The 24,847-nt window shown below is 59.9% G+C and overlaps 2 protein-coding genes across 5 annotated transcripts; one reads left to right on the top strand and one right to left on the bottom strand.

Moving 5' to 3' along the window:
* Positions 1-257: 257 nt before the first annotated feature.
* On the bottom strand, positions 258-10,784 carry CRLF1 (cytokine receptor like factor 1). 3 transcript variants are annotated; one of them, XM_027969391.2, is made up of 9 exons: positions 10,670-10,784; positions 5,540-5,821; positions 5,098-5,227; positions 4,778-4,947; positions 3,604-3,761; positions 3,346-3,514; positions 1,236-1,423; positions 1,089-1,131; positions 258-587 (listed from the first exon to the last, which is right to left on the bottom strand). In XM_027969391.2, exons 1-9 carry the CDS (start codon positions 10,782-10,784, stop codon positions 574-576), a joined length of 1,269 nt encoding a protein of 422 aa, XP_027825192.1. In that variant the 3' UTR covers positions 258-573. The 3 variants fall into 3 exon arrangements, with proteins under 3 accessions (XP_027825192.1, XP_042105536.1, XP_042105537.1); XM_042249602.2 differs by lacking the exon at positions 10,670-10,784 and having other exon boundaries at positions 1,089-1,136; positions 5,540-7,929; XM_042249603.2 differs by lacking the exon at positions 10,670-10,784 and having other exon boundaries at positions 5,540-7,927.
* A 6,071-nt stretch (positions 10,785-16,855) lies between these two features.
* On the top strand, positions 16,856-22,424 carry TMEM59L (transmembrane protein 59 like). Of its 2 annotated transcripts, XM_027969389.3 has the most exons (8): positions 16,856-17,113; positions 18,037-18,196; positions 18,280-18,383; positions 19,775-19,927; positions 20,507-20,609; positions 21,222-21,339; positions 21,440-21,557; positions 21,800-22,424. In XM_027969389.3, exons 1-8 carry the CDS (start codon positions 16,949-16,951, stop codon positions 21,926-21,928), a joined length of 1,050 nt encoding a protein of 349 aa, XP_027825190.2. In that variant the 5' UTR covers positions 16,856-16,948; the 3' UTR covers positions 21,929-22,424. The 2 variants fall into 2 exon arrangements, with proteins under 2 accessions (XP_027825190.2, XP_027825191.1); XM_027969390.3 differs by lacking the exon at positions 19,775-19,927.
* Positions 22,425-24,847: the final 2,423 nt, after the last annotated feature.

The following is a 24,847-nucleotide window of genomic DNA, read 5'->3' as shown; positions in this document are numbered from 1 at the left end:
GGATGCTAGGTGCAAGATTCCCTCCCCCCAACCCCCCCTCTCCCGCCACCCCCACATGACTGTAGAAACTCTGGTGTTTTGAAGCCCACTCTCCAAGGAGTTTAGAACCGGTTATTTCAGATCATGGAGAGAGTTGGAAATTCTGGGAGGTGAAGATTCCCATCCCAAAGGGTTATCAGGATTCCACGTGCCTCCCCTAAGCCCCACAGCCCCTCACCCTAGGCCACTCTAGCCCCGAACTCACCTGCACAATCAGGGCACCTAAATAGTTTTGTTTATTTAAAAAGATACCTTGGAGGGGGTCCTGGGTAGGGGGAGTAATAACCCTTCTTCACACTCAGCTCTGGCAGCATTCTGGGAAGCAAAGCCCCCCCTTCACACACACACACCCCCCACTGGGGTGCACCTCACATGGACGCCAGAGCTGTTGTGGCCCTCAGAGCACAGAGTACTCGCCCCTGCTGCTGCTGACGGGACTAGCACACCTTGAGGGGAGGGTTCAGAGATGGCCCCCAGTCTGGGGTGGCCCCTGGATCTCCATGCAGCAGGGAGGGCAGCCCCAGCCTCTAGAGCTTATCTGGCAGGACCTGCAGGCAGAGGGGAAGCCAGGCTTAGCAAGAAGCCTGGGAGGGGCCAGGACCACAGAGCAAATGAGGCCCCAGTCCAGGTCTTGGGCCCACCGCTTCCAGCTAGCTGCCCTCAGTAGGCTGCTGCCCCTCTCTGGGCCCTGGTTTTCCTCTCTGAGAAGTAATATCTATCCGTCCCATGGGTTGTTCTGCAGGTAACACACGTGGCACAGGGCCAGTATGCAGTAGGCGCTCATACATGCTCCGCAGGTGGCTATGTGCAATAATTCCTGAGGACAATATTCCCCTCTGGACATTTTGAAGGGGTCCAGGTGTTCTTACTTGGCTAAAGGTCACAGGGGCAGGCAAACAGTAGGTGTTAGGTAAATGCTGATAAATAAATGCTGGAGGAAAGACTTGTACCTCAGCAACTCTAAGGCTGAGGATGGAGGGCCCACGGCCTGTGGCCACCAGGAGGGCTCTTGACTCCCGGCCTGCCCACCCACCTGGGCTTCCCCTTACCTCTCGCCGTGCCCCGTCTGCCCGAGGACAGGATCCCCTCGTCCTGTGCTTGGAAGGAAGCACAGTGTCTGAGGGCTGTGGGCCTACCATCCATCCCCTTTACCCACACCCGGCCCCACCCGTCTCCCAGGGGTCCCATTTTCCTACCTGGTTGCGGGTCTTATGTGACTTCTGCATCCAGGCTCGCCACTGGTCATAGAGGCGGAAGCTGAGGTTCGAGCAGTACGCGTGCTTCTTGAGCCAGCCCAGAAACTGCTTGAGCTCGCGCCGCACCGGCCCCGAGCTCGGCTCGCCGCCCCGCGGCTCGCAAGCCCCGCCGCCCGGGCCCGGGCGCTCTAATGGGGGCGGAGCGGCAGCGTCAGGGCGCGGCCAGCAGAGGGCGCGCGCGGGCAGGAGAGGGGTTCCCTCTCGCGGCAGGACCGCGTTCACCTCGGGGACCCCCCCTCGCGAGTCCCTGTTTGAACGCGACCCGGTCCGCCCCACGACCCGGCCAAGCACTGCAGCCCAGCTGCGCCCCCGGGGAGACAGGGGGCAGGGGGAGGAAGGGGCTCCTCCTCCACATCTCCAGGCACCCGATTCTTGCGGCCTGAGCCAGGTGTGAGTGAAAGCGGGGGAGTGGGGAGAAGGGCCAGGGCCAGAGGGATAAGCCGCACCGGAGCAGGGGGCAGGGGAAGGGAGAGAGAGACGCTGATGAGAAAGCTGGAGAGAGCAAGGCAGACGTTAAGAGATGGAGGCAAAGGGCGACAGATACAGGGAGAGCGACAGCCACGGGGGACAGCCAAGGCGGTGCAGAGGCTGGAGAGATGGAGAGGGAGCCAGGACAGGAAGGGACAGAGACGCTGGGGACGCAGGGACGCAGAAACCAAAAAGGCAGAAAGACAGACACAGGGAAAGAGAGTGAGTGACAGATGAAAGGAGGCAGACAATTCGAAGTGACTCTGAGGGGAGGGACAGTCCCCAGGACAGGCCTGAGAGTACAGCCGGATGGATGGGGACTGGGCCAGGAGGGCCAGGTGGGAGGCCGGCCTGTCCATCCAGCCGCCAGCCGCAGCCAGCCCTGAGCAGCCTGAGCGGGCCGGCGGATAAGGACATCGGCCTCACGTCATAAATAATACCGGGGACCCGCTGACAGGCCCTGGCACAGCCGCGGCCCCCACTGCCCCTGGCGGCCTCCCCTGGCCTCCCCCAGCCTCCCCAGCGGACGCAGCCGCCTGCTGGCTCCCGTGCAAGAATCGCAGGTGCTGGGCACAAGCAGGGGCCAAGGCTCAAGCCCCTCCTGGCTGTGCTAGTTCCCGCCCACCCCTGAACCTGGAGGGGCCCCGGATGGGGGCTGCGGAACTTGCTGGAGCCTTGCTCTGCCACTCCCTGACTCTGGGACCCTCTCTGGGCCTTGGTTTCCCCACCATTCCAAGAGCGTGAGCCTGGACTTCAAGGGAAATGCGTTCAGATCCTTGTGTGACTTTAGAGGGCTGGCTGCATCTCTTGGGGGCTTGGGATCCTCGTCTGAGAAAAGGGGGCCTCCCTTGGGTGAAACAGGGGCGGGGAGCAGGCAATAGGAGCCTCAGTAACTATTACTTGCAAACACTTGGGTGGCACCCACCATGAGGGCACTTTCCATGGGTTATCTCATCTAGCCCTCACAATAGCCTGAGGCAGGCATGACTGTCATCCCCACTTTCCAGATGGGAAAGCTGAGGCCAGATGTACCAAGTAAAATTTCGTACCATTTCACAGAGGAGAGAAGATGGCAAAGGGAATCAGACCCAGGCGTCTGATCATCTCATCCCCCTACCTCGATCTGAAGGGGAAACCAAAGCCTGTTGTAGGGAGAGTTGGCAGCCCATGGTCTTAGAGAAGCAAGGGTCTCAAGTTCACTTGCCCTTAGGGGCTAGGGGAGGGGTCCATGTGGGTGCAATGGGCCAAGTGGGAAGAGCGCAACCAAAGAGCAAGGGCAGCCTCTGCTGAAGGGGGCTGTGGAGTAACTCTGTGTCCTCTTACATTTTCTAGACAATTTTTTTCTAGGGAATCTAGGGTATTTGGGTTAAAACTTACTGTTTTTAAAAGTCTGCAAGTGGTTCAAACTCCCCCCCCTCAAATGACAGGCTAAGAAAATAGATTCAAGGGCCACAATTGTCCCCCCACCCCCACAGGGCCAAGAGTTTGAGACCTCGATTCTCCCGAAAGGAAATAAGGAAACAGAGGCTCTGGCTGTTTTGGAGCTGGTCCCAGGCCCAGCCAGCCCCGCTGGGGTGCTCACCACTTCGAGGGGTGGAGGCAGCAGTGGGGTGGCTCCATTCGCTCCAGATCCCAGCCTTCTTGGAGCCGTAGATGCCAAAGGGGTTGCAGCGCACTTGCACGAAGTAGACGGTGCCGGGCTTCAGGCCTGCCAGGCGGCAGGAGGTCTGGTTGCTCACATCGTCCACCACCTGGGCAGCCAGCGCAGGGTCAGAGGCAGGGGCAGCGCGGCAGGGGACGGGAGGAGGGAGGAGCCGGCCTGGGGGGGCAGGGCAGGCACCTTCCAGTCCACGCTGTCCTCCACCCGGTAGCGGATCTGGTACTTGGCTTGGAAGAGGAAATCCTTGAGGGCAGGTGGTGAAACCCAGCGCACACTCAGCTGGTCCTCCAGGCCCCCTACTCGGCTCACGTGCACATCCGGCGGGGGGTCGGTTGTCACTAGGGGGCAGGGCGGGCCTTCGTCACCAGGATCTCTTTGGACCTGGCTGGCACCTTCTGGGTCCAAGTACCAGAGCGCGTGGCTTAGATGGCACCTGCTTCCGTTCTCCCTCCCCCGATTTGGGACGGGTGGATTATATTAGATAATATTCGTGTAACACTCAGCACCTAGAAGCACTCAATTAATGTTAGCTGTTATCACCACAATTATCTGTGACAGGAGAAACATAATCCTATCTTCAGGGAACTATGTAAAAAGCAGACACTGCCTGGATGATGATATTATTATTATTATGCCCAGGAGTGCAGGGGCCCCTTAGGCTGCCAGACCCCTGGGAAGCTCCCCTTGACACACCCCCTCCACTGCCTACCTCCTGCTCCTTTGACTTCACAAAGGTCCTCAATGTGACTGCTATGCTAGGTGCAAAGGGACAACTGGGACATGCCCACAGCAGCTTCAGGATTTGAGGAAACAAAGTGGGAAGCAAGAGGAGGGATTTGCTGCAAGCCTGCCAAGGATCCTTCAGGGAGTCCTTTGGGCCGCAAAGAGGGCTGGCCTCTTCCCCTGAGGCCTCGGTGAGGGGCCGAAAGGGTTAAGGCACAGGCCTGCTCGGGGCTGAGAAACACCCTAATTAGATTAGGCCCAATTCTGCTCGCGGATCATCCACTTCCTGCCTCCTGCCTGCACCCCCTCTCAGCTCCAGGCTGAGGCTTCCTGGGGCGCCTCCCGACCTGGGCGCCCCCTCCCAGCTCCCTGGGGCCCTCTCCCCGCACACCTGGGCTGCTGATGGGGGAGGCAGCCAGGCCAGGTGTTCTCCGCAGAGTAGGGGTATCCTGGTTGCTGCAGGGGGCTGGGGACCAGTGGGTGGATGCCTCGCTCCTCCCATCCCCAACCAGCCTGGTCCCTGAGACCTCAGCTGAGCTGCAGCCGTAGCTGGGCCGATGTGGGGCGGGGGAAGCCTGGAGGTGAGGATCGCAGGTGGGCCACGCTGGCCTTGGTGGGGGGCGGGGCTCACCCACATCCAGAATGTCCAGCGTCAGCACGTCAGAGCGGGCTGAGCCCAGCCGGTTGGTGGCCTCCACCCAGATCTCATAGGGCGTGAAGAGAGCCAGGTCCTTGGGGATGTGGCAGGAATGAGGTCCCACCGTGTGGTACTCCTCACACGTGTTGTCCTGCCCGTACCACCTGCAGGGACAGGCGGGGAGGAGGACATGTGAGGGGTCCCCAGACCTCCCCAGCCCAGCCCAGAAGTGCAGACAGGACCCCGGAGCTCAGAGAGGGCGACCCCGGCCACAGAGCCAGGCTGGGACATGTCACCCGAGGGCCACCACCAACCTCAGCTTGTACTTGAGGGAGTAGTTGGTGTGGAGGAAGGTTTCCCCATGGGTCCCCGGCGTCCAGCGGCACGTCAGATCCTTCATGTTCCTGGACCAGCAGCTGATGTTGAAGGGTTTCTCTGGGGGCACTGGGGAAGCGGGTATGGGGGCTGAGGTCTGGGCTGGCCGCGGACGAGTGGGAGGGGGACTTTTGGCTGCTAGCCGGGGGGCCCCTTGGAGCAGGAGGATGGACAGAGCGGGTATGGGCAGTACCACCTGCACAGCTCTCTTGAGAATGGTATATGGGCGCCTCCAGGATCTCATGCCCACCCAGGGGGCCCATGCCCCTCAACTTGTGCCAGTATACCCACTGTTCAGGTCAAGACCAGAGGGCCCATGATTCACACCCCTCTCCAGAGGGAGATGCTGCCCCCAAGATCTGCCCCTGGGTGTCCACTTACGGCCAACATAGAGGCAGGAGCCGGCCAGGATGCTGCCGTCGCGGGCGTGGCACACAAGGTTGTCCCCTGACTGCTGCCTGGATCCATTGAGGTTGGCCAGGGCGAGGGCCATGGTAGAGGCGTTGAGCATTCGGGAGAGCTCAGGGGGTAGGCGGCGCCCGTTGAGGGTCCAATAGAGGCCCTCGGCGGTGGCCCCTGGGGTGTCCCCATGCACTGAGCACGTGGCCTGCAGGGAGGAGCCGATGAGGAGCGTGGGGTCCTGGGGACTGATCACAGCCGTGTCTGGGGTCAGAGAGGAACACCTGTCAGGGCTGGGATGGAGCTGCCCTGGACCTTCCACCATCCTAGGACCTCCAAGGCTCATGGCAGTCCTGCAAAGGAGCTGTTTATGATTGTGGCCCATTTTACACAGAAGGAAACTGAGGCTCAGTCAGGTCAAGTGACCAACCTAAGGTTGGTGGCAAAGCTGACATTCAGCCCCAGGACTGTCTGATTCCATAATTCAGTCCTTCCAAGCCAATTCCTCACTGTCTTGCTCAGGGCTTTTTCTGATCAGTGACAAACCTCATTCAGATCCAAGGAACTCTTACTTTGCACACACTTCTGACAACCACTGCACTCTGCTTTTTTTTTAAATTTCATTTTATTTTTTGACAGTTAGAAATAACAGATTGTGTGTTCCTTCTTTGATATCCCTCAGAAGCTCACACATAGTAGATGTCTCTAGGGGGAGGAAAGCACTTCTAAAAAGAGGTGCCCTACTAGAATCCTGCTGATTTTATGGATTAAGAAAACAAGGCTCTGAGAGATCAATGCCCTTGCCTATGGTCACCAAATAGAAGACAGGCACCCTAAACCTGTATTCATCAGTCTATAAAGTTCTGCTCTGCACTGCCACCGGAACTGAAGGTGGCTGTGGCAGGCTCTGTGCTCCAACCCTCATCCAAAAGGTCTGGCCATCGTCATCATCCTCCCCCTCAGCTCAGTTTTCCTAATCTGCAAAATGAGAACAAGAAAGCTCACAGTCCTCAGGGCCATTGGAAAGATCAGATGGGAAGTGAGTGACTTCCTAAACTGGGTTGTGTGTGAACTGGGTTCTAAGCACAGGAACCTCGGGGAGGCCATGGTTGATGCCTTTCCTCCCGACTGTCACTGGGGGAGCCCATGCCTTCTCCTTCTGAAGATTAGAATCTAAGAAGAAAGTGTCTTTATCCAGGAGGAAATCAAGGCACAGAACAGGGAGAAGGCTGCCCAGTTCAAGTCCGAGATGTCATTCTAAGCCTCAGTCTCCCCATCTGGGAAATGGGCATCATGGTATTCACCACATGGGGTTGTTTGAGAAGAGTGAAAATTTTGTTTTAAGGACAACTCCGTGGAACTTTTAAGCCAGGCTGACCTGGTTTCGTATGCCCTCAGCTCACTCTGGAAGTTGACCCAGTTCCTTTACGTCTCTGAGCCTATGAGAAGCTCTCTCTCCACCAAGAGTGGTTGTAATGATTCATTTGTTCACTCGCTCATTCAAGGAGCACCTACAAGGCATCAGGACCTGAGGGCACAATGGTCAGCAAGATGCTCAAAATTCACGCTCTTGTGGGACTTGAGTCCAAGGGAGCAGCAGGAAAAAGCACAAGTATCTAAGAGAACAAGGGAGAAAAATAGAGCACGAATCAATGGTGGCAGCTAATTGACCCAAGAGGCCTGTCTGGGAAGGTGGCATTTGACCTGAGATGTGGATAAAATGTAAGTGTTAGTCGCTCAGTCATGTCTGACTCTTTGTGACCCCATGGACTGCAGCCCGCCAGGCTCCTCTGTCCATGGGATTCTCCAGGCAAGAATACTGGAGTGGGCTGCCATTCCCCTTCTCCAGGGGGTCTTCCTGACCCAGGGATCAAACCCGGGTCTCCTGCGTTGCAGGCAGATTCTTTGCTGTCTGAGCCGCCAGGGAAGTGTATGACATGAAAGAAGTAGCCATGACAATATATAGAAGAGGGCGTTCAGACAGTGGAGCAGCAAGTGCAAAGATCCCAGGGTACAGGTGGTAGGAAATGAGGTCAGCAGGGGCCAGACCTTCAGAGAGGAGTTCTTCCAGAGTTGAGCAGGGGGGGGGGATTTGTGTTTTAAAAGGATCGCTGGGCAGCTGGAACAGGGGACTTCATGGGGGCAGAGGGGCGGGCGGCAGGCCAGTTTCCCTGGCAGCCAAGGACAGGGCAATCCCAGTCCCCTGCAGGCCTCCTACATTCCTGCGGCTGCCCTGTGCTGGCCCCCACTGCCCCATATGGGTGAGATGGGGTGGACGCAGTTCTGAGGCCAGCCCTGATGACTTTCCCGGGCAAACTTGGCTTGGAGGGCCATGTCTTGCTAGAGCCTGGGATCGCAGTTGCATTTGGGGCTTGGCCCAGGGCTCGCTGGAGGTCTCAGCGTCCGTGCGAAGGAGCCGGCTGAGCGGGCCAGAGCCGAGGAGGCGGGGGCGGCCGGGGGCGGGGGGCCAGGGGGCCGCCCCGGAGGTCCCAAGCAGCCAGCCGCCCGCTAATTCGGAATTCCTTAGGCATGAACTCGGGCGTGCCAGCATCTCTGCCCCGGCCCACCCACCGCTTCCTGCCTGGGCCCCCCCAGCAGGGTGGGAGGCACGGCCAGGCCTGCCCAGACCCCAGGCCCATCCTCAACCCTCAGGGGTGGGTCCCGCCCCTCCCGCCCCTCCCGCCCCTCCCGCCCCTCCCGTCCCCCACCCACCACCACAGCCAGGCCAGGAAGGGGGCGCTCTGGGGGGTCCTGGCTGGAGGCTGGGGCAATGCCCCTCTGCCCCACCCGCCTGGCCTGGGCTGGTGTGGCCTGCCTGCCAGCAGCTGCAGCTGCCCTCCTGGGGCTGGGCGGGGGACGGGGCGAGAGGGCAAGGCCAGGCGGGCTTGGACAGGCCAGTCCCCCAACCCAAGCTCCAGCAGGAAAGGTCATGGGAGGCCTTCTCCTCCTGAGGATGTGGGTGCCCATTTCAGCTGGAGCACCTGGGCAATTGGCTTGCTTTCTCCTGTTCTCAGTTTCCTCCTCCGTAAAATGGGAGGAAAATCCATTCTACCTGCTGGGGAGATGAATGCGATGAGCTCATGATGTCCAGAGGGCCCAACACACTGAAGTGCAGAGGGGCTGTTGGGATCAGGGGCCCTCCCAGCTCTGGGGTGCTGGCTGGCTGGTGCACTCTCTCCAGTCCTCCACGAACAAAGCGCCAAGGCATTCAGCAGAACTGGGATGCATACATTCCAGCCCCAGCAAAGCAGCTGGGGACAGTCCACTGAGGTTGTGGGGCGGGGGGGCTTGGCCTGGTTTGGGGGCTTCCTAGAAGGCTCCCCAAGCAGATCCCTGGGCTAGGCTTTTGGACAGCCCCCCCACCCACCCCGTCCCATGCTCCCTGCCTCCCCACCCTTTCCCGCAGAGCTGGGGCCTTTAAAAGTTTCTTCCTCTCCCCCTTCCCAATCTGGAGCCACTGCCGTTATTAAAAAGGAACACCATGTGTTTTAAAAGCGAAAAGTGTGAGATTCTCTGCGAGCAAGGCAGGAGGGTGGCCTCCATCCTGGGGTCCCCATCTCCTGTCCTGCTGGTACCTGCAGACACTTTACGACCTGCTCGCCTGCTGGTCAGGTGCTAAGACACACCGTAAGTAGAAACATATTGCCGAGGTGTGAAAATCTTTTATTTAATTTCTTCCCCCTTAAAGGAAAAGACACACGCACAACAATCCCACCACCACCTTCGCTTGTTGCTCTGCTGGCTGGAAAACAAAGCCTGCCATTAAAGGTGGCATTCATGAGTGCTGCCCACGGCCTGGCAGAGCTGTCACGAATCCGAGAAGGGCCTTGGGGCCGCCCCTCACCTGTCCAGGAGCCTTGGGCATGCTAGGCTTTTGGCAAGTGCCCTAAGGGCACGGGACCCTGAGCCTTCTGGAGGAGCACCTCAGGGAGCCTGCAAACAGCTCTGTGCGGTGTAGGTCCACCAGGGGAGCGGCACGTCTCTCCTGGTCGACTTGTGAGCCTGGATGGGCCCCTGGGGTGACTGTGAACATCCAGGGCAGGCTGTGCCTGTGTGTGTGCCCCGTGTCGCCTCCCCCTTGGAAAGAGTGTGTGACCATGAATGTGTGTGTGTCAGGGATGGAATGTGTGTGTGCGTGCCCCGATGGTGTGAGAATGTGCATCTGGGATGCAGTGTGCACGCATCCGAGGGCGAGGGTGACGGGCCACAAGCCAGTGAGTCTTTGTGTGTCTCTGGGTGTGTCCCAGAGCGGGTCGGGATGTGGAGACGGTGTCCTGGCGAGGGTGTGCATCGGGTGGGGGACCGGATTGTGCCGGAGGCCAGGAGCTCCCAACAGGGTGGGGGGCTGTCGGCCTGCGGGGCTTGGGGGCTCCCGGTGACTGCCCCCCACACACACCCAGGCTGGGCCCACGGTGCCCGGACTCGCTGGCTCCCGCTCCCTCTCACTCTCACCCACTCTCTCACAAAGATTTCTCTCGCTGGAGTCTCCTAGCCCGGCGCAGCGTGGCCGGGAACTGTTCTAAACGCTGCCGGTGGCGGGGACTCCGTAGAACCCCGCGCGCGGGGTCCCGCCAGGGGAGGGCGGCGGCGCCGGCCCGCGGAGAGGCGCGTCCCCGGGGACCCCGGGCCGCGCGCCAGGCGGCCAGAGCGGCCCCCTCCCGCCCCGCCTTCCTCACGGGGCTCATCCCTCCACCCGGGGGGGCCCTGCTCAGGGCCGGCACCCAGCGCGCCTACTGCGTGCGCCCCCGCCCGGGTGCGGTGACCCGCAGTCTCTGCGACTCCAAGTCAGCAGACCCTGTCGCGTGCGCCCCCCGCTCCCGCCGTGCAAAGGTCCCAGGCCGCGGCCCCCTGACCCCCTGGGGCCGAGTCGGGCGTCCTCCACAGGGCAGCCCAGGTAAGAAGGCCTCGGTAGCGGAAGCCGGACCCTCGGGCCAGGGACCTTCGGCGCCGTGCGCCCCACAGGTGAGGGCGCCCCGAGGGCCGCTCCGGGGGCGCCTTCCTTTGTTCCCGGGCCGTCCAGGTGGCGCCCGCGCCCCCTCCCCCCGCGGTTGCCCCCGGGGCGCACGCTTTCGGCCCGGGCGGGAAGGAGGGAGCACGGCGCCGTGTACTCACCGGCTCCTGATCCCGCTCGCGGCGCCCCGAGGACGCAGAGCAGCAGTAGGGGCAGCGGCGGCGGCGGCGGCCGCCGCGCGGATTGGGCGGCGGGGCCCGGGCGGCTGGCGGGCATGGGGCCGGCGCTGCCGGGGGCGCGCGGCGGGCGGCGGCGAGGGGCGCGGGGCGCAGGCCGGGCGCAGGAGGGCGCGGGCCAAGCAGCCCGCACGTCGCTGGGCGCGGGCGCGGAGGCCAGAGCAAGTCTGAGCAGCCGAATTGACAAGGCGCTAATGCGCCGCTGGCCCCGCCCGGCCCCGCCCCCGGCCCGGCCCCGGGGGGGCGGCGGGCCCCGCACCGGCCTCCCCGCCGCCCGCCCGCCCGCCGGAGGGCACCGCGAGCCCCACCCGTCCGGCCTCCGCCCCGCCGCGCACCGCACGCGCCGTTTTTCCCGCGGCCCCAAACCCCCCAACTCTACCCTTACAGACCTGGGACCTCCCTTTCCAACCCTGCCAGCTCCAGGCTCCCTACCCCCAGTCTGGGACCTGGCGGCCCCCAATCGTGTTTCCATACCCCCGCCCACTTCCTCGCACCCAGCCCTCAGCCGTGTGCCCTTTCAGCGTCGCCTGCAGCCCCTAGCTCTGGTCCGCTCCTCCCCCCCATCCTCGTCTCGGCCCCCACCCCAGCTCTGGCCCCGCCCCCCCACTGAGCGGTCCCTGAGCCCCGCCTGCTCGCATCTCCAGCCCCTTTCCTCCCCGGGGGCCTAAGAGTCGCCCTCCGTCCCGCCCCACGCCCTCGGCGCGCGGATCCCACAGGTTTTGGCCCAGCGCTCCCCCTCCCATTTCATCCCGCCTCTTCTGGTGCTCCGCGCGCGCAGCCTCGGCCCCAGGCTTTGCTGGAGGGAAGACGGAGCAAAAGCTGCAAGGCTTGGAGTCCCCGGACCTCGCCCAGGCTCAGCTGTCCCCCTCGGGCGGGTCCGAGCCGGGATTCTATGGGGGCGCCCGGGGGCCTCAGGAGGGAGTTCTCGCGTGGGCAAGAGGGGAGAAATGGGCCCCGTGGGAAAGGAGACAGGGGCCTGCGCGGGTTCCGTGTGCGGGCAGGAGGGATCCCCCAGGAGGAGAGCGGTAAGCAGGCCCTCCTCCGACTCGCTAACAGCCCCCCCCACGGAAAAATCCGCTCAGCGGCCCGCGGGTGGGGTGCGCCACGCAATGAGTAATCGCTGGGGCGGCCGCCGCCCGCCGACTCCAGGTAACGCCGGCTGCCCCGAGCGACGCATAGTTTGTCTTCCTTTTTTTTTTTGCGCAGGGATCCTTCTCCGTGTTATTATTTTTGGCCACTGCTTGGGTTTCGGGACCCCTCCCGGCCCCGCTGCCTCACCCTCCTTCTCTCGGTCCTCACCCGATTCGGGCGCCCACGATAAAAGGGCTCCTGGACTCCAAGGCCCCAGTGGAGGGGGGAGCTTGAAATGAGAGTTCCGGGGCTGCCTCCTGCCCAGTTGTTGGAGTCGCAGCCCCGCCCACAGCCATGTGCCCTCAGAGAAGAAGGGCTCTATCTTCCCCTTCAGGGGCTCCCTTAGAGACCTGGACCCTCCCTCCAGGTCCCTAACTAGCCAAGGGGGTAAAAGTGTCTGAGGAGGGCTCAGGAGTTCCCGCCTCCTTTGCCTAAGGCGGCCCTCCACCACCCCTGCTAAGTAAGTAGTCTGAGGTCCCCAACTCAGACCTCAGACTATCAAAAAAGAGGATTGAAGGCCGGAGTTCCGGGTGTGCCCCCACCCCTCCAAGCCCAATCTGGACTCTGGATGAGTTTGTGAAGGAGAGAGTTGAGCCCTGGCATGGGGAAAATCAGGCCCCTCTGCCTCAGTTTCCTCCTCAGCACCATGGGGGACTCCTAGCCAGCCTACGCCTTTCTGTGGGAAGCTGCATTGTAGCAGAAGGCTCCACGGTCTAAACACTTACGATAGTGCCTAGCACTGGGGCACATTCTTTCGGAGTCTCAGTGTGTCACCTCTGAAAAATGGGGCCACCGTCCCACCTGCCAGAGAATTAAGCGAAGGTGGCCGTTCTTGGCTGGAATTGTGTTTTCAGGATATATCCCAAGCCTCCCCCACAACCTCGGTTCAGCAACGTTTGACTTCCACCTGGAGGACTTCAGGCTTCTGGAGAAAAAAATCTTAATATCCCCCCACCCCATCTCTGCTCCTCCCCACCCCCACTGCAGTCATCCCAGTCTCGGGGAAAAGGCTCCCCCATCCACCCAGGTGCTCAGGCCAGAGACCTGGAGGTGCGCGTGACAACTCTCTCCTTTGCTCATCTCCCACGTCCAATCCATCAGCAAATCCTGTTGGCTCTGATTCCAAAACGCATCCCCATTCTGAGATTCGGACCTCTTTTCTCCACCCCATCCGGGTCCAGGCCCCACCATCTCCATCTGGGATGCTGCCCAGCCTCCTAGGATTCCCGGGTAAACTCTCCTGCCCTTGTCTGTACATTAGGAAGAAGGGGCTTTTAAAAGAAGCAAAGCAGGTCTTCTCTGTCCTGTTACCCTCTCCCCATTCCTTCTCTCCTCTCTCCTCATCCTCTTCCTTCCTCTCCCTCACATTGCTCCAGCCCCAAGACTTGTACATTTGCTGTTCCCCTCTGTGGGGATGCAGTTCCCCCAAATTCTTCCCCCAGTTAGCACCTTCTTTTCCCATCAGGTCACAGGTCAAGTTTTCTCAGAGGGGGCCCCCCAACCTTTCCAGGCACTCTGTGTCCACTTCCTCTTTAAAAATTATCTTTGTAACACAGTTCTTCAAACATCGTCTTATTTTGAGGCATTTTCTTTACACTGTGGGCATCTGGAGAGCCTGCACCCAGGGAGGTCCACGGGAGAAGAGCTCAGTGAACATTTGCAGAAATGAAAGGATGGAGGTGGAGGTGAGAGGATATTACAAAAAAAAAAAAGAAGAAGAAGAAGAAAGAAAAAGAAAGGATGGAGAATTCTCAGTCCCTTGGAGTAGCAAGAAAGCTCAGTCCCAGTGAATCATGCTGTCTTGGGTCCCAGCCAGGCCCTGGATTTGCTCTGTGACCCAACCTGGTAGCCGCCCCTCTCTGGTCCTTAACTTGTAGAAGGGTATCCACTATTGGCTCAGTTCCTCCCTGGAGCATGCCCTCTGCCCTCAGGGTGGCCTTAACCTCATACCTTTGACTTTCTAAGGAAAGTGATTTGACCTCTAGGTGCATCCTTCCCAGCCCTTGGTTCTCCAGGCGGCTTAACCCCTTCCTCATCAGTCCTGCCGCCTCTTTGTGCAGGAAGGGGAACCAGCTCTGGTGGAACTTCTGGCAAATATTGACCCAAGTCCTTGAAGGTGGCTGGGAATGTACTGAGGTGGCAGATGGAGGGAGGGGCCCCCGGGGGGAAAGGCTCCTCCTTAGTCTTTGCACTTAAGAATTACCTTGGGGGAGACCCTCCAGCCCAGCTCCCTGCACTGAGGGTCCCCTGGAGATGGGCAGTGGTAACAGCACCTTCAAAGTCCCGTAGGGAGTGAGGAGGGCATAGAGCTGCCTTTCCCATGCTGAGACCCACATGGTCAGGGCCCCTCAGTATGGGATTAGCTGCCTTGTGTTCCAGGCCAGTGTTCCCAGGGAGCAGGGACAGTGAGGGTCTAGCCTGGATGTGTGCTTAGTACAGCAGAACCCAAGTTCCAGACCTGTATGCAGGAGAAGGTGGGGCTTTATCATTTCCACCCTGGAGGTTCAGCTGGAGGAGCTTGGATTCTGGGGTCCCAAGCTTTGTGCAGTATGTAATTTATCAACCGAGACCCCATGGGCATTGGAAGTGAGATCTCAGGAGTGCAGAGCTGCCTGTGTGCAAATCAGGACCAGTGTTCACCCCGCCTGGGAGGTCTGGCTTCCCTGCCCTCTACACCCTGGAGAACCTCCGATGTCTCGGGTCCAGGAGGCGCCAGCTATGTTAGGGGGTGACAGCTGTGCTCCTTCCCCTCCCCCCACCCACTGTCAGCAAGTTGCCGGCGCCACGGTGCCCTGCTAGCTCCCCAGGCTGTACCCGGCTTGGGGGTGGGGGTCAGCGGGGTCGTGGCGAGGGCGGCAAGGGACAAAGGGTGTTTGTCAGATGCCCGCCCTGACCTCGGCCGCCGCTTCTCGGACGCCTGGCCCACCTCTGATTCACGCCCAGGCCGGCCGCAGCGACTCCCCGCTAGCCGCCCCGGCCGGGCCGCCCCGGGGGGTAGGAAGTGGGGGGGGGCGAGGGGCGGCGCCGAGTCAACTTTCCCTCTTAAGCCCCGAAGGAATGTCGGCGGATTTCCTGAAACCCGACCCCGGCCGCCCGCCGGCCCGCCCGCCCCTCACCTGGACCAGCTCCCCCGGGAAAGGCAGGAGGGGCGCGGGGGCTCACCTGGGGGCCGGGGTCAAGTCCTCCTTCCGCTCCCGCCCCAGGCGGCCTTTTGCAGCGGAAAAGGGGGTGAGTAGGAGGCAATTAAATCTTCTTACTCCTCTGCGGTGACCTAGGCCAGCGTCCCAGCTCCTCCAGCCTCAGTTTCCCCTTCTACTTTACCCACGCCGCGGGTGTCCTTCCTTTCCCTTGAGCGGTAAGAGACGCCTCTAAAGCCGGGTAACCCTGACGCCCCACCTCCCAGTCTTGGCGGGGGTCTGCCCACGTCTCTTTGCTTCCTTCGCTTGTCACCTGGGCCGACCCCCTTTGACCGTCTGATCCTCAGCTTCCTCATTTGCAAATTGGATAACGCTACCAGTTCTTTATAGGGTTGTTGCAAGAAAATACTGCGGAAGTGTTTTGTTTGGAATGAATGAATAACAGTAATTGTGAAAGGCTTCGGCGCGCGGGGCTCTGGAATTGACATGTGTGGGCTTGAATCCTGGCTCTGCGGAGGGGTCCTGGGGACTAAGTTTCCCACCTGTGAAACGGGGGACAGTATTGGTCAGAACCGTTGGCTGTTCCCCAAGGCGCAGGCCTGGCGCGCGGTGGGCTAAACGCGGGGTTCCCTGGCTCTCGCACAAACCGCAGGCTGGAGGCCCTCGCCGCAGGGTCGCGGCGGCCTAGGCCGGGAGGGGCGGGGCGGGGGAGGGGCCGCCCGGGGATCCAGATGTTCAGGGTCCGCCAGGCACAGCCGCGCCTGATTAAGCCACGTGGGGGCTGGCTGAGGCCGAGGAGATGAAAGCGCGGCGGCCGGCCGGGGGAGGGAGGTGCACTAGACACCCCACCCCGGCCCCTCCTCCTCGGCCGGAATCTGCGGCGCCCTCTGACCCGCCGACCCCGGGTGGCTGCCGCCGCGTCTGCTGGGGCGGAGAGTGCACAGAGGATGCGCGGGCGGCAGGCACCTGCGCGCCGGGCACACCAGCGAGTGCGAGGGTGCCACTTTTGCAGGGTCTCGAACTTAGAGGGGCGTCCTCACTCCCATGCCTGCCGAAGAGGAAGTTAAGGGGACCTCCGAGGTCAAGGTTCATGGGGCTACCTTTTGTCACCTTGAAGTGCGGCAGTTATGAAAGCCAGAAGTACTCCTGTTTGTCCCATGTTTTCCCACAAGAATTAGAAATTTTAGCAGCACCCCATCACCCCGTCTGTGCCCCCTCCTACTCAGCACCAGGTCGAAGGGCTCCCAGTCTGGGAGAGCGGGGGCCAGACCCCCCAGGTCTGCGGATCAGGGCTGGGCCAGAGAGAGGCGACGCTCGGGGAACCCTGGAGGGGCTTGGAGAGCTTCCTCCAGAAGCCAAAATGCGCATAATTACCGGCTCTCTGATTTGGGTATCAAAAGAGATGAAGCTTCAGAAAGCCTCCTCTAACCCAGTTCTGCGACCCTCATGACCTCCATCCCCACACTCTGGCTGGGTTCCAGCCAGCCCCACCGCCCTCCTATTTCCTTTTCCAACAAGCTCGTCCGAACCTCGCTGTTCCCTCGGCGGCCTCCTTGAGTCGCCAGCTCGAAATACGCCTACTCTGGGAGGCCTTCCCTCATCCCCAGGCGAATAGATCTCTCCTCCACTCTATCAGCCTATTTGTTTCCTTTCGGCCCCCAGCGATGACTGAGATCCCCTCGCCTGCGGATACTGGTGGGGTGTCTTGGGATCCCGACGTGGGGCAGGCGGCAGGGGCCACGGTCCACCTGCCTCGCCCCGCCGGTGTCCCGGCGGTGCCGCAGCGCCGCGCCCCCGCCGGCTCTCCGCATCCCCCACCCCCCCTTCCCAGGCTGCCTCGCTCGGGTGACGTCAGCCACCCGGTCCCCGCCGCCGCCGCATCCTCCGCGCCCGCCCGGAGCCGGCGCCCCCCGCGCTCCCCGCGCCCGGCCTGGCCATGGACCCGGTCGCGCTGATGCCGCTCCTGCTGCTGCTGCTGCTGCAGCCGCCGCCCGCCACCCCCGCGCCGCCGGCCCGCGACCCCTTCGCCCTGCAGCTTGGGGACACGCAGAACTGCCAGCTGCGGTGCCGAGACCGCTACCCTAAGCCTCAGCCTGCTCAGGTGAAGCGCGCGCGGCGCCCGCAGAAGGACCCGAAGCCCTCCGGTGGGGGCAGGGCTGAGGACGCAGCTCCTTCCGCCGGGAGCGGGAGGCCGGGGCTCCTCGGAGGGGGAAGGGGTCACGGAAGGGGGCTCTCCAGTGATGATGGCGTTCCTTCGGCGGGGGCGAGCGCAGAGACCGGGGGTCCCTCCGATGAAGGGGGGGATGTTTCTCCCGCAGAGGAGGGGCCGTGGGGTCCCTTTGACACGGGGGGCGGGGCGGTGGTCAGTGATGCCAGTCCTTCCGATGAATTCGGGGTTCCGGGAGTCCCTCCAAGCCGGAGGCGGGAGGGGACTGAGGCTCTGTTGCTACCCAGCGGGTTCTGGCTCCCCTCTGCTGGGCCAGGGCCTTGGGGGCGCCCAACCCCCGCCTCCCTCAGGACCGACAGTCCCCCTTTCCCCCTCTACTCAAGCATCTTCCACACCCTTTCCCCTACCCCCCTTAGAGCTACCAGTTCCCACCCCGATCCTGACCACCCCTCCCCCAGTCAGATCCCAATTTTCCCAGGCCTGAAGGATGACAAAACGTCCTCTGAGTCCCCCTTCCTTCTTCAGGCCCAAGAGCCCCTCCTCTCTGGAGGGTTTTTCTTTTTTTGTGGGGGGAGGATCATTGCCCTTCATCTCCTCCAGGTTTTCAACCATTACCCAAACCCAGCAGCATCCATTGTTTACTCTCCTCAAGCTGCCCCCCGCCCCCACCCCGCACCACCCCTCTCTCCTCCTTGGAGCTGACAGCCCCCACTAATATTCTTAGCCTCCTCATCAACCTCGCCCCAACCCCCCTAAAAGATTTTGGGGGATCAAGTCTTCTACCTCCCCGAGGGCTTCCTGCGCCGCTGGCCGCCTCCTGCCCCTCCCCCTGCCTGAGCCCGCAGCTTCGCTTCCAGGAGGAGCTGGGGGAGGACCCCATTCAATCCCGGAGAGCGAAGGCATATGACAGGGCCGTCCTGACCAGCGCTTGCGAGCGCGGATGCCGCCTCTTCTCCATCTGCCGGTTCGTGGCCAGGAGCTCCAAGCCCAATGCCACTCAGGCTGAGTGTGAAGCAGGTGAGTGCTGGCTGGATGGGCCAGGGTGGGGAGAGGTGGTCTGGGACGGACTGTCCCCCAGTTACCCCCTCCTGCCCCTGCAGCCTGTGTGGAGGCCTATGTGAAGGAGACGGAGCAGCAGGCTTGCAGCGAGGGCTGCTGGAGTCAGAACCCAGAGCCGGAGCCGGAGCCCGAGCTGGAGCAGAAGGTGGGCGCCCTCCCACCTGCGGCCCCAGGCCCATCCCGCCTCTCATCTACCCCCCTCCCCAAATCTGCACTCATACCCACTCTCTCCCAGGCTCTCCATGCCATTCCAGGCCTCCTGGGTGTCCTGGATTAAGCCATATGACATCTCAAGACTCAACTGTCATCTCTGTGACATGGGAAGTCCTCCCCCGCCCCCCGCCGCCTCTCCCACCCTGCCACATTTCACATTATTTAGCAAGCTTTTGTCCTGGTCCAGGCCTAACCTCAGCCTGTCCCAAATTTCTTGTGCCACCCAAGGCACCTGAGACAGTGTCATCCCCGTTTCATGCCCACGGAGCAACTGCCCAAGGTCACCCAGGGCGGTGCAGAGGTGGGATTTAAAGCCAGTGCCACCAGGGCTTATGACCACTCCTCACCTCCCTCATCTTCGGAGCTGACTTCTGAGCACCTATATGTTAGCTCCTGGTCTAAGCCCTGTCCTTGTGATGAACAGACGGTCAGAACAGAAGTGTAGGGAGGAGGAGCCTCCCAAACACACATAGCTCCTCCTTCCCCACCCCAGGAAGAGACAATAACTGTACACTTATCATACCCCGTGAGTCTAGACAGTGCTGCACCAGGGGAAACTGAGGCACAGGACATCCTTCATCCCAGTCAGAAACCCACTCTCATTGCTCATTTTCCGGCACCCTTCCCAGGCTTTCCCTGTTCATGAAAGCCCTGTGCACCATCATTTCTTCCCATTCCATGTTCTCTCCTGATGCTGTTAAAACAAGAACAGTGATGATGGTAACATTTTCAATCATAGCAGCTGCTATATATTAGGCACTTGTGCTTTTTTTGTCTGTGTGACCCCACGGACTATAGAGTCCATGGAATTATCCAGGCCAGAATACTGGAGTGGGTAGCCTTTCCCTTCTCCAGGGGATCTTCCCAACCCAGGGATCAAGCCCAGGTCTCCTGTATTGCAGGCAGATTCTTTACAAGCTGAGCCACAAGGGAAGCCCAGGAATACTGGAGTGGATAGCCTATCCCTTCTCCAGCAGATCTTCCCGACTCAGGAATTGAACCAGGGTCTCCTGCATTGCAGACGGATTCGTTACCAACTGAGCTATCAGGGAAGCCCTTGTGCTATTGTTTAATTGAAATCTCATAGGAGATCCCTGAGGGAAGAGTATCATTTCCCACTGTAGGACTCAGAGAGGGCAATCCACTTTCCCAAGGGCACACAGTCAGTCAGCCAATGGAGTGCTGAGGTCTCTGTTCATAGTATGTAGCCCTGTTGCCCCAAACCACTTAGTGAATTTTGATCACAGTGAATTTTCCCAGCTCCCCTCCCACTTAACACCCTACATTGGTGACATTTCTGTGCCTTGGGCCTCCCCTTGGCAGAGAAAGGTCCTGGAAGCTCCGAGTGGGGCCCTCTCGCTCCTGGACTTGTTTTCCACCCTCTGCAATGACCTTGTCAACTCGGCCCAGGGCTTCGTCTCCTCCACCTGGACATACTACCTGCAGACTGACAATGGGAAGGTGGTGGTGTTCCAGGTGAGGGCTCTGGCAGGGGCCACACCAGAGAAGTGGCTGGGTGGTCAGGGTAAGGAGGTGGGATGAATTGGTTCTTGGCTCATGGGATGTACAGTCTACAGATCAGTAAGCTTCGAGCACAGCTGGATCCAGGGGTTCAGTGTCTCACTCCACCCCTGGGTTCTGCTGTCCTCTTCAGCAGCTTCATTCTCAGACAAACATGTCCCTCCTCACAGCAAGGTGGATGCCTAAGGCTCTAGATTACATACAACCTCTCAGGTTTTAACTAAGTTGATTGGCCCTGGTTGAGTCATGTGATGACCTCTCAGCCAGTCCCTGTGATTTTATTGGCTAGTCCTGAATCACATCCCTATCTTAGGTGTTGGAGGATGGGGTCAAGACAAACCAGGGTCCCACAATAGCAGGGAACAGTATCCCTGATATCACAGCCTGCAGCTGTGTCCTCTCTGTCCCCAGTGGAACGAGGTACCAGCTGGGCATGGGATAACGTAACCTACATGGGGCGCAGAGAGGTGCCTGCTAGGGTCAAGGTGGTGCCTTTCTAAAGGGCTTCTCTGTGCTGTCTTGTTCCTGGCCCAGACTCAGCCTGTGGTAGAGAGCCTGGGGCATGAGGGAGCCCGTCTGCAGCGAGTGGAGGTGACCTGGCGGGGATCCCACCCTGAGGCTTTGGAGGTGCATGTTGGTAAGGTTCAAACCTAGACCAGTGTTCCTTCCAACGGTGGCTCCACCGTCACAAGGGGTTCTCCTGGCAAATGAACCCTTGAGGATTGGTATTTCCATCTCTCAGTTCCTGGGGTTCCTTGATCCATCTCCCAGGGCTCCATGGTCTTCCTCCCAGGGTTCCGTGGTCCATCTCCCAGGGTTCTGTGGTCCATCTCCCAGGGTTCCATGGCCCATCTCCCAGGGTTCCTTGGCCCATCTCCCAGGGTTCCGTGGTCCATCTCCCAGGGTTCCGTGGCCCATCTCCCAGGGTTCCATGGCCCATCTCCCAGGGTTCCTTGGCCCATCTCCCAGGGTTCCGTGGTCCATCTCCCAGGGTTCCATGGCCCATCTCCCAGGGTTCCGTGGCCCATCTCCCAGGGTTCCATGGCCCATCTCCCAGGGTCCCTTGGCCCATCTCCCAGGGTTCCGTGGTCCATCTCCCAGGGTTCCGTGGTCCATCTCCCAGGGTTCTGATTTATTCCAAGACCCCATGCCCCATTGCCTCAAGTCCTGGCCCCCTGTTCACTCTCCATGGCTGCTGTCACCTCTTGGCTAAGACCTTGAGGCTACTGAAAGTAACTTGTTCTCTCAGACCCTGTAGGCCCCTTGGACAAGGTAAGGAAGGCCAAGATTCGAGTCAAGACCAGCAGCAAGGCAAAGGTGGAGTCTGATGAGCTGCAGGACAATGACTTCCTCAGCTGCATGTCCCGGTGGGTGGCAGAACCCTGGGGATGGTGGCGGGGTGGGGCCTGAGGGAGGAGGCTGTCTGGTCCCACCAGGGCCCCTGAATGTGCCTGCTGGGCGGGGCAGGCGCTCGGGGCTTCCTCGCTGGATCCTGGCCTGCTGCCTCTTCCTCTCCGTGCTGGTGATGCTGTGGCTGAGCTGCTCCACCCTGGTGACTGCGCCCGGCCAGCACCTTAAGTTCCAGGTGGGCAGGGCCCATGGGCAAAGATGGGAAGAAAACTGTTCCCTCACTGGACGGGGCCACCCCCTTTCCCGTGGAGACAGGGACCCCTGACTTGCTATGTGACATTAGGCAAGTTTCTTCACTCTCATGAAATCAGAGGAACAACTCCCACCCTTAGTAGGGGCAGCCCGAGATCTGGGGTGGGAAGGAGCCTTGCCAGGGTGGGGACTCCTGGCCCTCTCTCATTCTTCTTTCCCCTACAGCCCCTGACTCTGGAGCAGCACAAGGGTTATATGGTGGAGCCGGAGTGGTCCCTGTACCCTCCCCCGTCGCACGCCTATGCAGACAGCCCCCCGCCCTACAAGCTGAAACTGGACCTGACCAAGCTGTAGGCCTCCACTGCCAAGTTCAGGGGCCCTGGGGGTCTCACTTGCCCTGTGCTTAGGCATCCAGGTCAAGGTGGGACCATCCTTGGGCTCCTCCCTCCCCCAGATTCTTCTCTCTCCAGCCCTGCCCCTCGCCCCCTGGATCCTGGGGGTGCTGTGCCCCTGCTGGGGGGCGGGATCTGGCCTTGGTTCCTCCCTGTCCCCCTTCCCCAGAGCGTGTTATTTTGTCTTCTATTCCGTAGCTTCTTGAGTATTTGAACCCCAGTTCTGTGCTGCCTTCCTCCTTCCTCCTCTCTCCCCTCTCTGGGGGGCTGAGGCCACAGGGGAGCCACTCTGTTCTAAGGCTCCCCCTTTTCTCCCCACCCCACCTCTGGAGACATAGCCCCGTGAGAGGAGGTGCCCCCAAGAGAGGAGGCGGTGGGTAGCTCCATGCTGGGAGGGCGAGTGAGGCGGGTGTTGCAACATGGGGGTCAGAAGGAATAAACCATGTATATAAAAACCATCTTGGACTGAGCTTACTGCTATTGGTCTTTCTGTCTGCCTCCTGGGGGGAGACTTGAGTGTGGCCGTGACCCCTGCCCACCAGGCCCTTCCTAAGATGTGGGACTCCAGGAACTCCTCATGGCCTGAGTGGTGCGAACCAGCTGCTGCCTGAAAGCAACCAGCACACAGCATACTCCAAGCTAGGGGGTGACTCTGGCAAAGTGGCCCCTGCCACCTGCCTGGCTCGGGTGGGTCAGTGCCCCTTCCTGGGCCTCCGTATTGCTCCTGTGAAATGGACAGGGCACATCTCGAGAGGACATTTGTTAATTTTGTCACCAGCTGGCTTCCATCCCCCTTTCTTTTGGGGATGGAGTTCTGTCCCCATTGGAGGTAGTCTCAGGGCCCTGTCCACAGGTTCCCCCCACTTCCCTACCCAGGGGGTCCAGCTTTGGTGAGTTGGCATTCTTTCCCTGCACTCTGCATTCAAGAGGAGTCTTTCTTGCCTGAGAAATCCCATGGACAGAGGAACCTGGCGGGCTATAGTCCATGGGGTCACAAAGAGTTGGATATAACTTAGTGACTAAACACAAGGGCAACAGTGAAGACCCAGCATAGCCATAAATAAATAATCAAAACTAGAGGAGTCTTGTAGGGCAGGAGTAGCCCACCATGATGAGGCGGTAGCCGTGACCCTCCATTCTTCCACCTTCCTGTCGATTCTGCAGACTCCCCAAAAGCCTCTCATTTGGTTTAGTAGGCTAGAGTTGTTTCTGTTGCTGGCAACCAGAGAGTCTTGTTTGGTGGAGGCCGCATCTCCTGGAAAGAGATTGGGATGATGGACATGGTGGTCAGCAGGGCAGGCATTTCCAAGGGCTAATGGAGGCCTGTGGGTGGTGGGTGGGTGGCTGGGGGGAGGTGGATTAGGCTGAGTGAGGCTAGCGCCCTTCCACTTTTCATCCTGCCCTGTGTCCCGAGAAGCTGATTCACTTGGACCCTCAGCCTTCTGCTAGAGTCGGCCAGAGGAGGCCACCAGCAGGAGGCAGAAGGAAAGAGAGGCGAGAAGTCCCCGGGGTGGTGGTGGGGAGTGTTCTCGCCCCACTTCTCTCTCTGTATCCCCCAAGCCAAGACCACAGCTCCACCATGTGGACCGTCAGCCTGGGCATGTTAAAAGCTCCTGGCTGTTGCCCCTCCTGTGTGCTGCACCACCCCACGTCAGTTACCCGCCCCTGCCGCACTTTACAAATATCCCCTTTATTTCCACTCTCCTGCATTGTCCATTCTGACTGACTCCTGCTTGTTGCCTGGACCCTGCCTGATATCATGAACATCGGGATTCAATCAAAAGGCAATCTAGGCCCTTGAGTAACATTCTGACCCCAGCATGGGATTTCAGGGAAGGCCCTAGGCATGTCACCAGGAAATATGACCTGGGCAGAAATGAGAAGTGATGGCAACCCAGTGCTGCCCTGTAGAACATTCTGTGATGAGGGAAGTGTTCTGTCTGTACCATCTCCAGCCACACGATGTTGCGGAGCTCTTGCAATATGGCTAATGCGCCTCGATTGTGTTCCTCATTTTCTTAGTTTGAGTTGATGTACATTTAAGGTTTTTCCTCTATTTTTTTTTCCTTTGTGGCAGTGAAAAATATGCACCATATAAAATATGCCATTTTAGCCAGTTTTGTGTTTTTTTTTGGCGAGGCAGCATGTGGGATCTTAGTTCCCCAACCAGGGATGGAACCCGCACTCCTTGCAGTGGAAGTGTGGAGTCTTAACCACTGGCCTGCCCGGGAAGTCCCTTAGCCAGTGTTTTGTGTTTTTGGCTGCGCTGGGTCTTTGCTGCTGCTCATGGGCAAGCTGGGGGCTACTGTGTGGTTGTGGTACCAGGGCTTCTCTGCGGCGGCTTCTCTTGTCGCAGAGCGCGGGCTCTCAACACGTGAGCTTCAGTAGTTACAGCACGTGGGCTCAGCAGTTGCAGCTCACGGGCTCCAGAGTGCAGGCTCATTAGTTGTGGCCCACAGGCTCGGTTGTTCCACGGCACGTGGGATCTTCCCCTACCAAGGATCAAACAAGTGTTCTTTGCATTACAAGGTGGATTCTCAAGCACTGGACCACCAGGAAAGCTCCCCCTTAAAAACTGTATAATTTTTAAGTGTACAACTCAGTGACAATAGATACATCCATGAGCTGTAACAAACCTAGACAGTGTATTAAAAAGCAGAGACATCAGTTTGCCAACAAAGGTATGTATAGTCAAAGCAACTTGGTTTTTGGTATAGTCAGAGCCAGTCATGTAGTGATGTGAGAGCTGGACCATAAAGAAGGCTGAGCACTGAAAAATTGTTGCTTTCGAGCTGTGGTGGTGGAGAAGACTCCTGACAGTCCCTTGGACAGCAAGGAGATCAAACCAGTCAATCCTAAAGGAAATCAGTCCTGAATATTC

This window comes from Ovis aries, chromosome 5 (assembly GCF_016772045.2).
Source record: "Ovis aries strain OAR_USU_Benz2616 breed Rambouillet chromosome 5, ARS-UI_Ramb_v3.0, whole genome shotgun sequence".
NCBI classification, from domain to species: Eukaryota; Metazoa; Chordata; class Mammalia; order Artiodactyla; family Bovidae; genus Ovis; species Ovis aries.
Note: the sequence above shows the minus strand (reverse complement) of the source record. Positions and strands in the feature narration are given on the sequence as shown.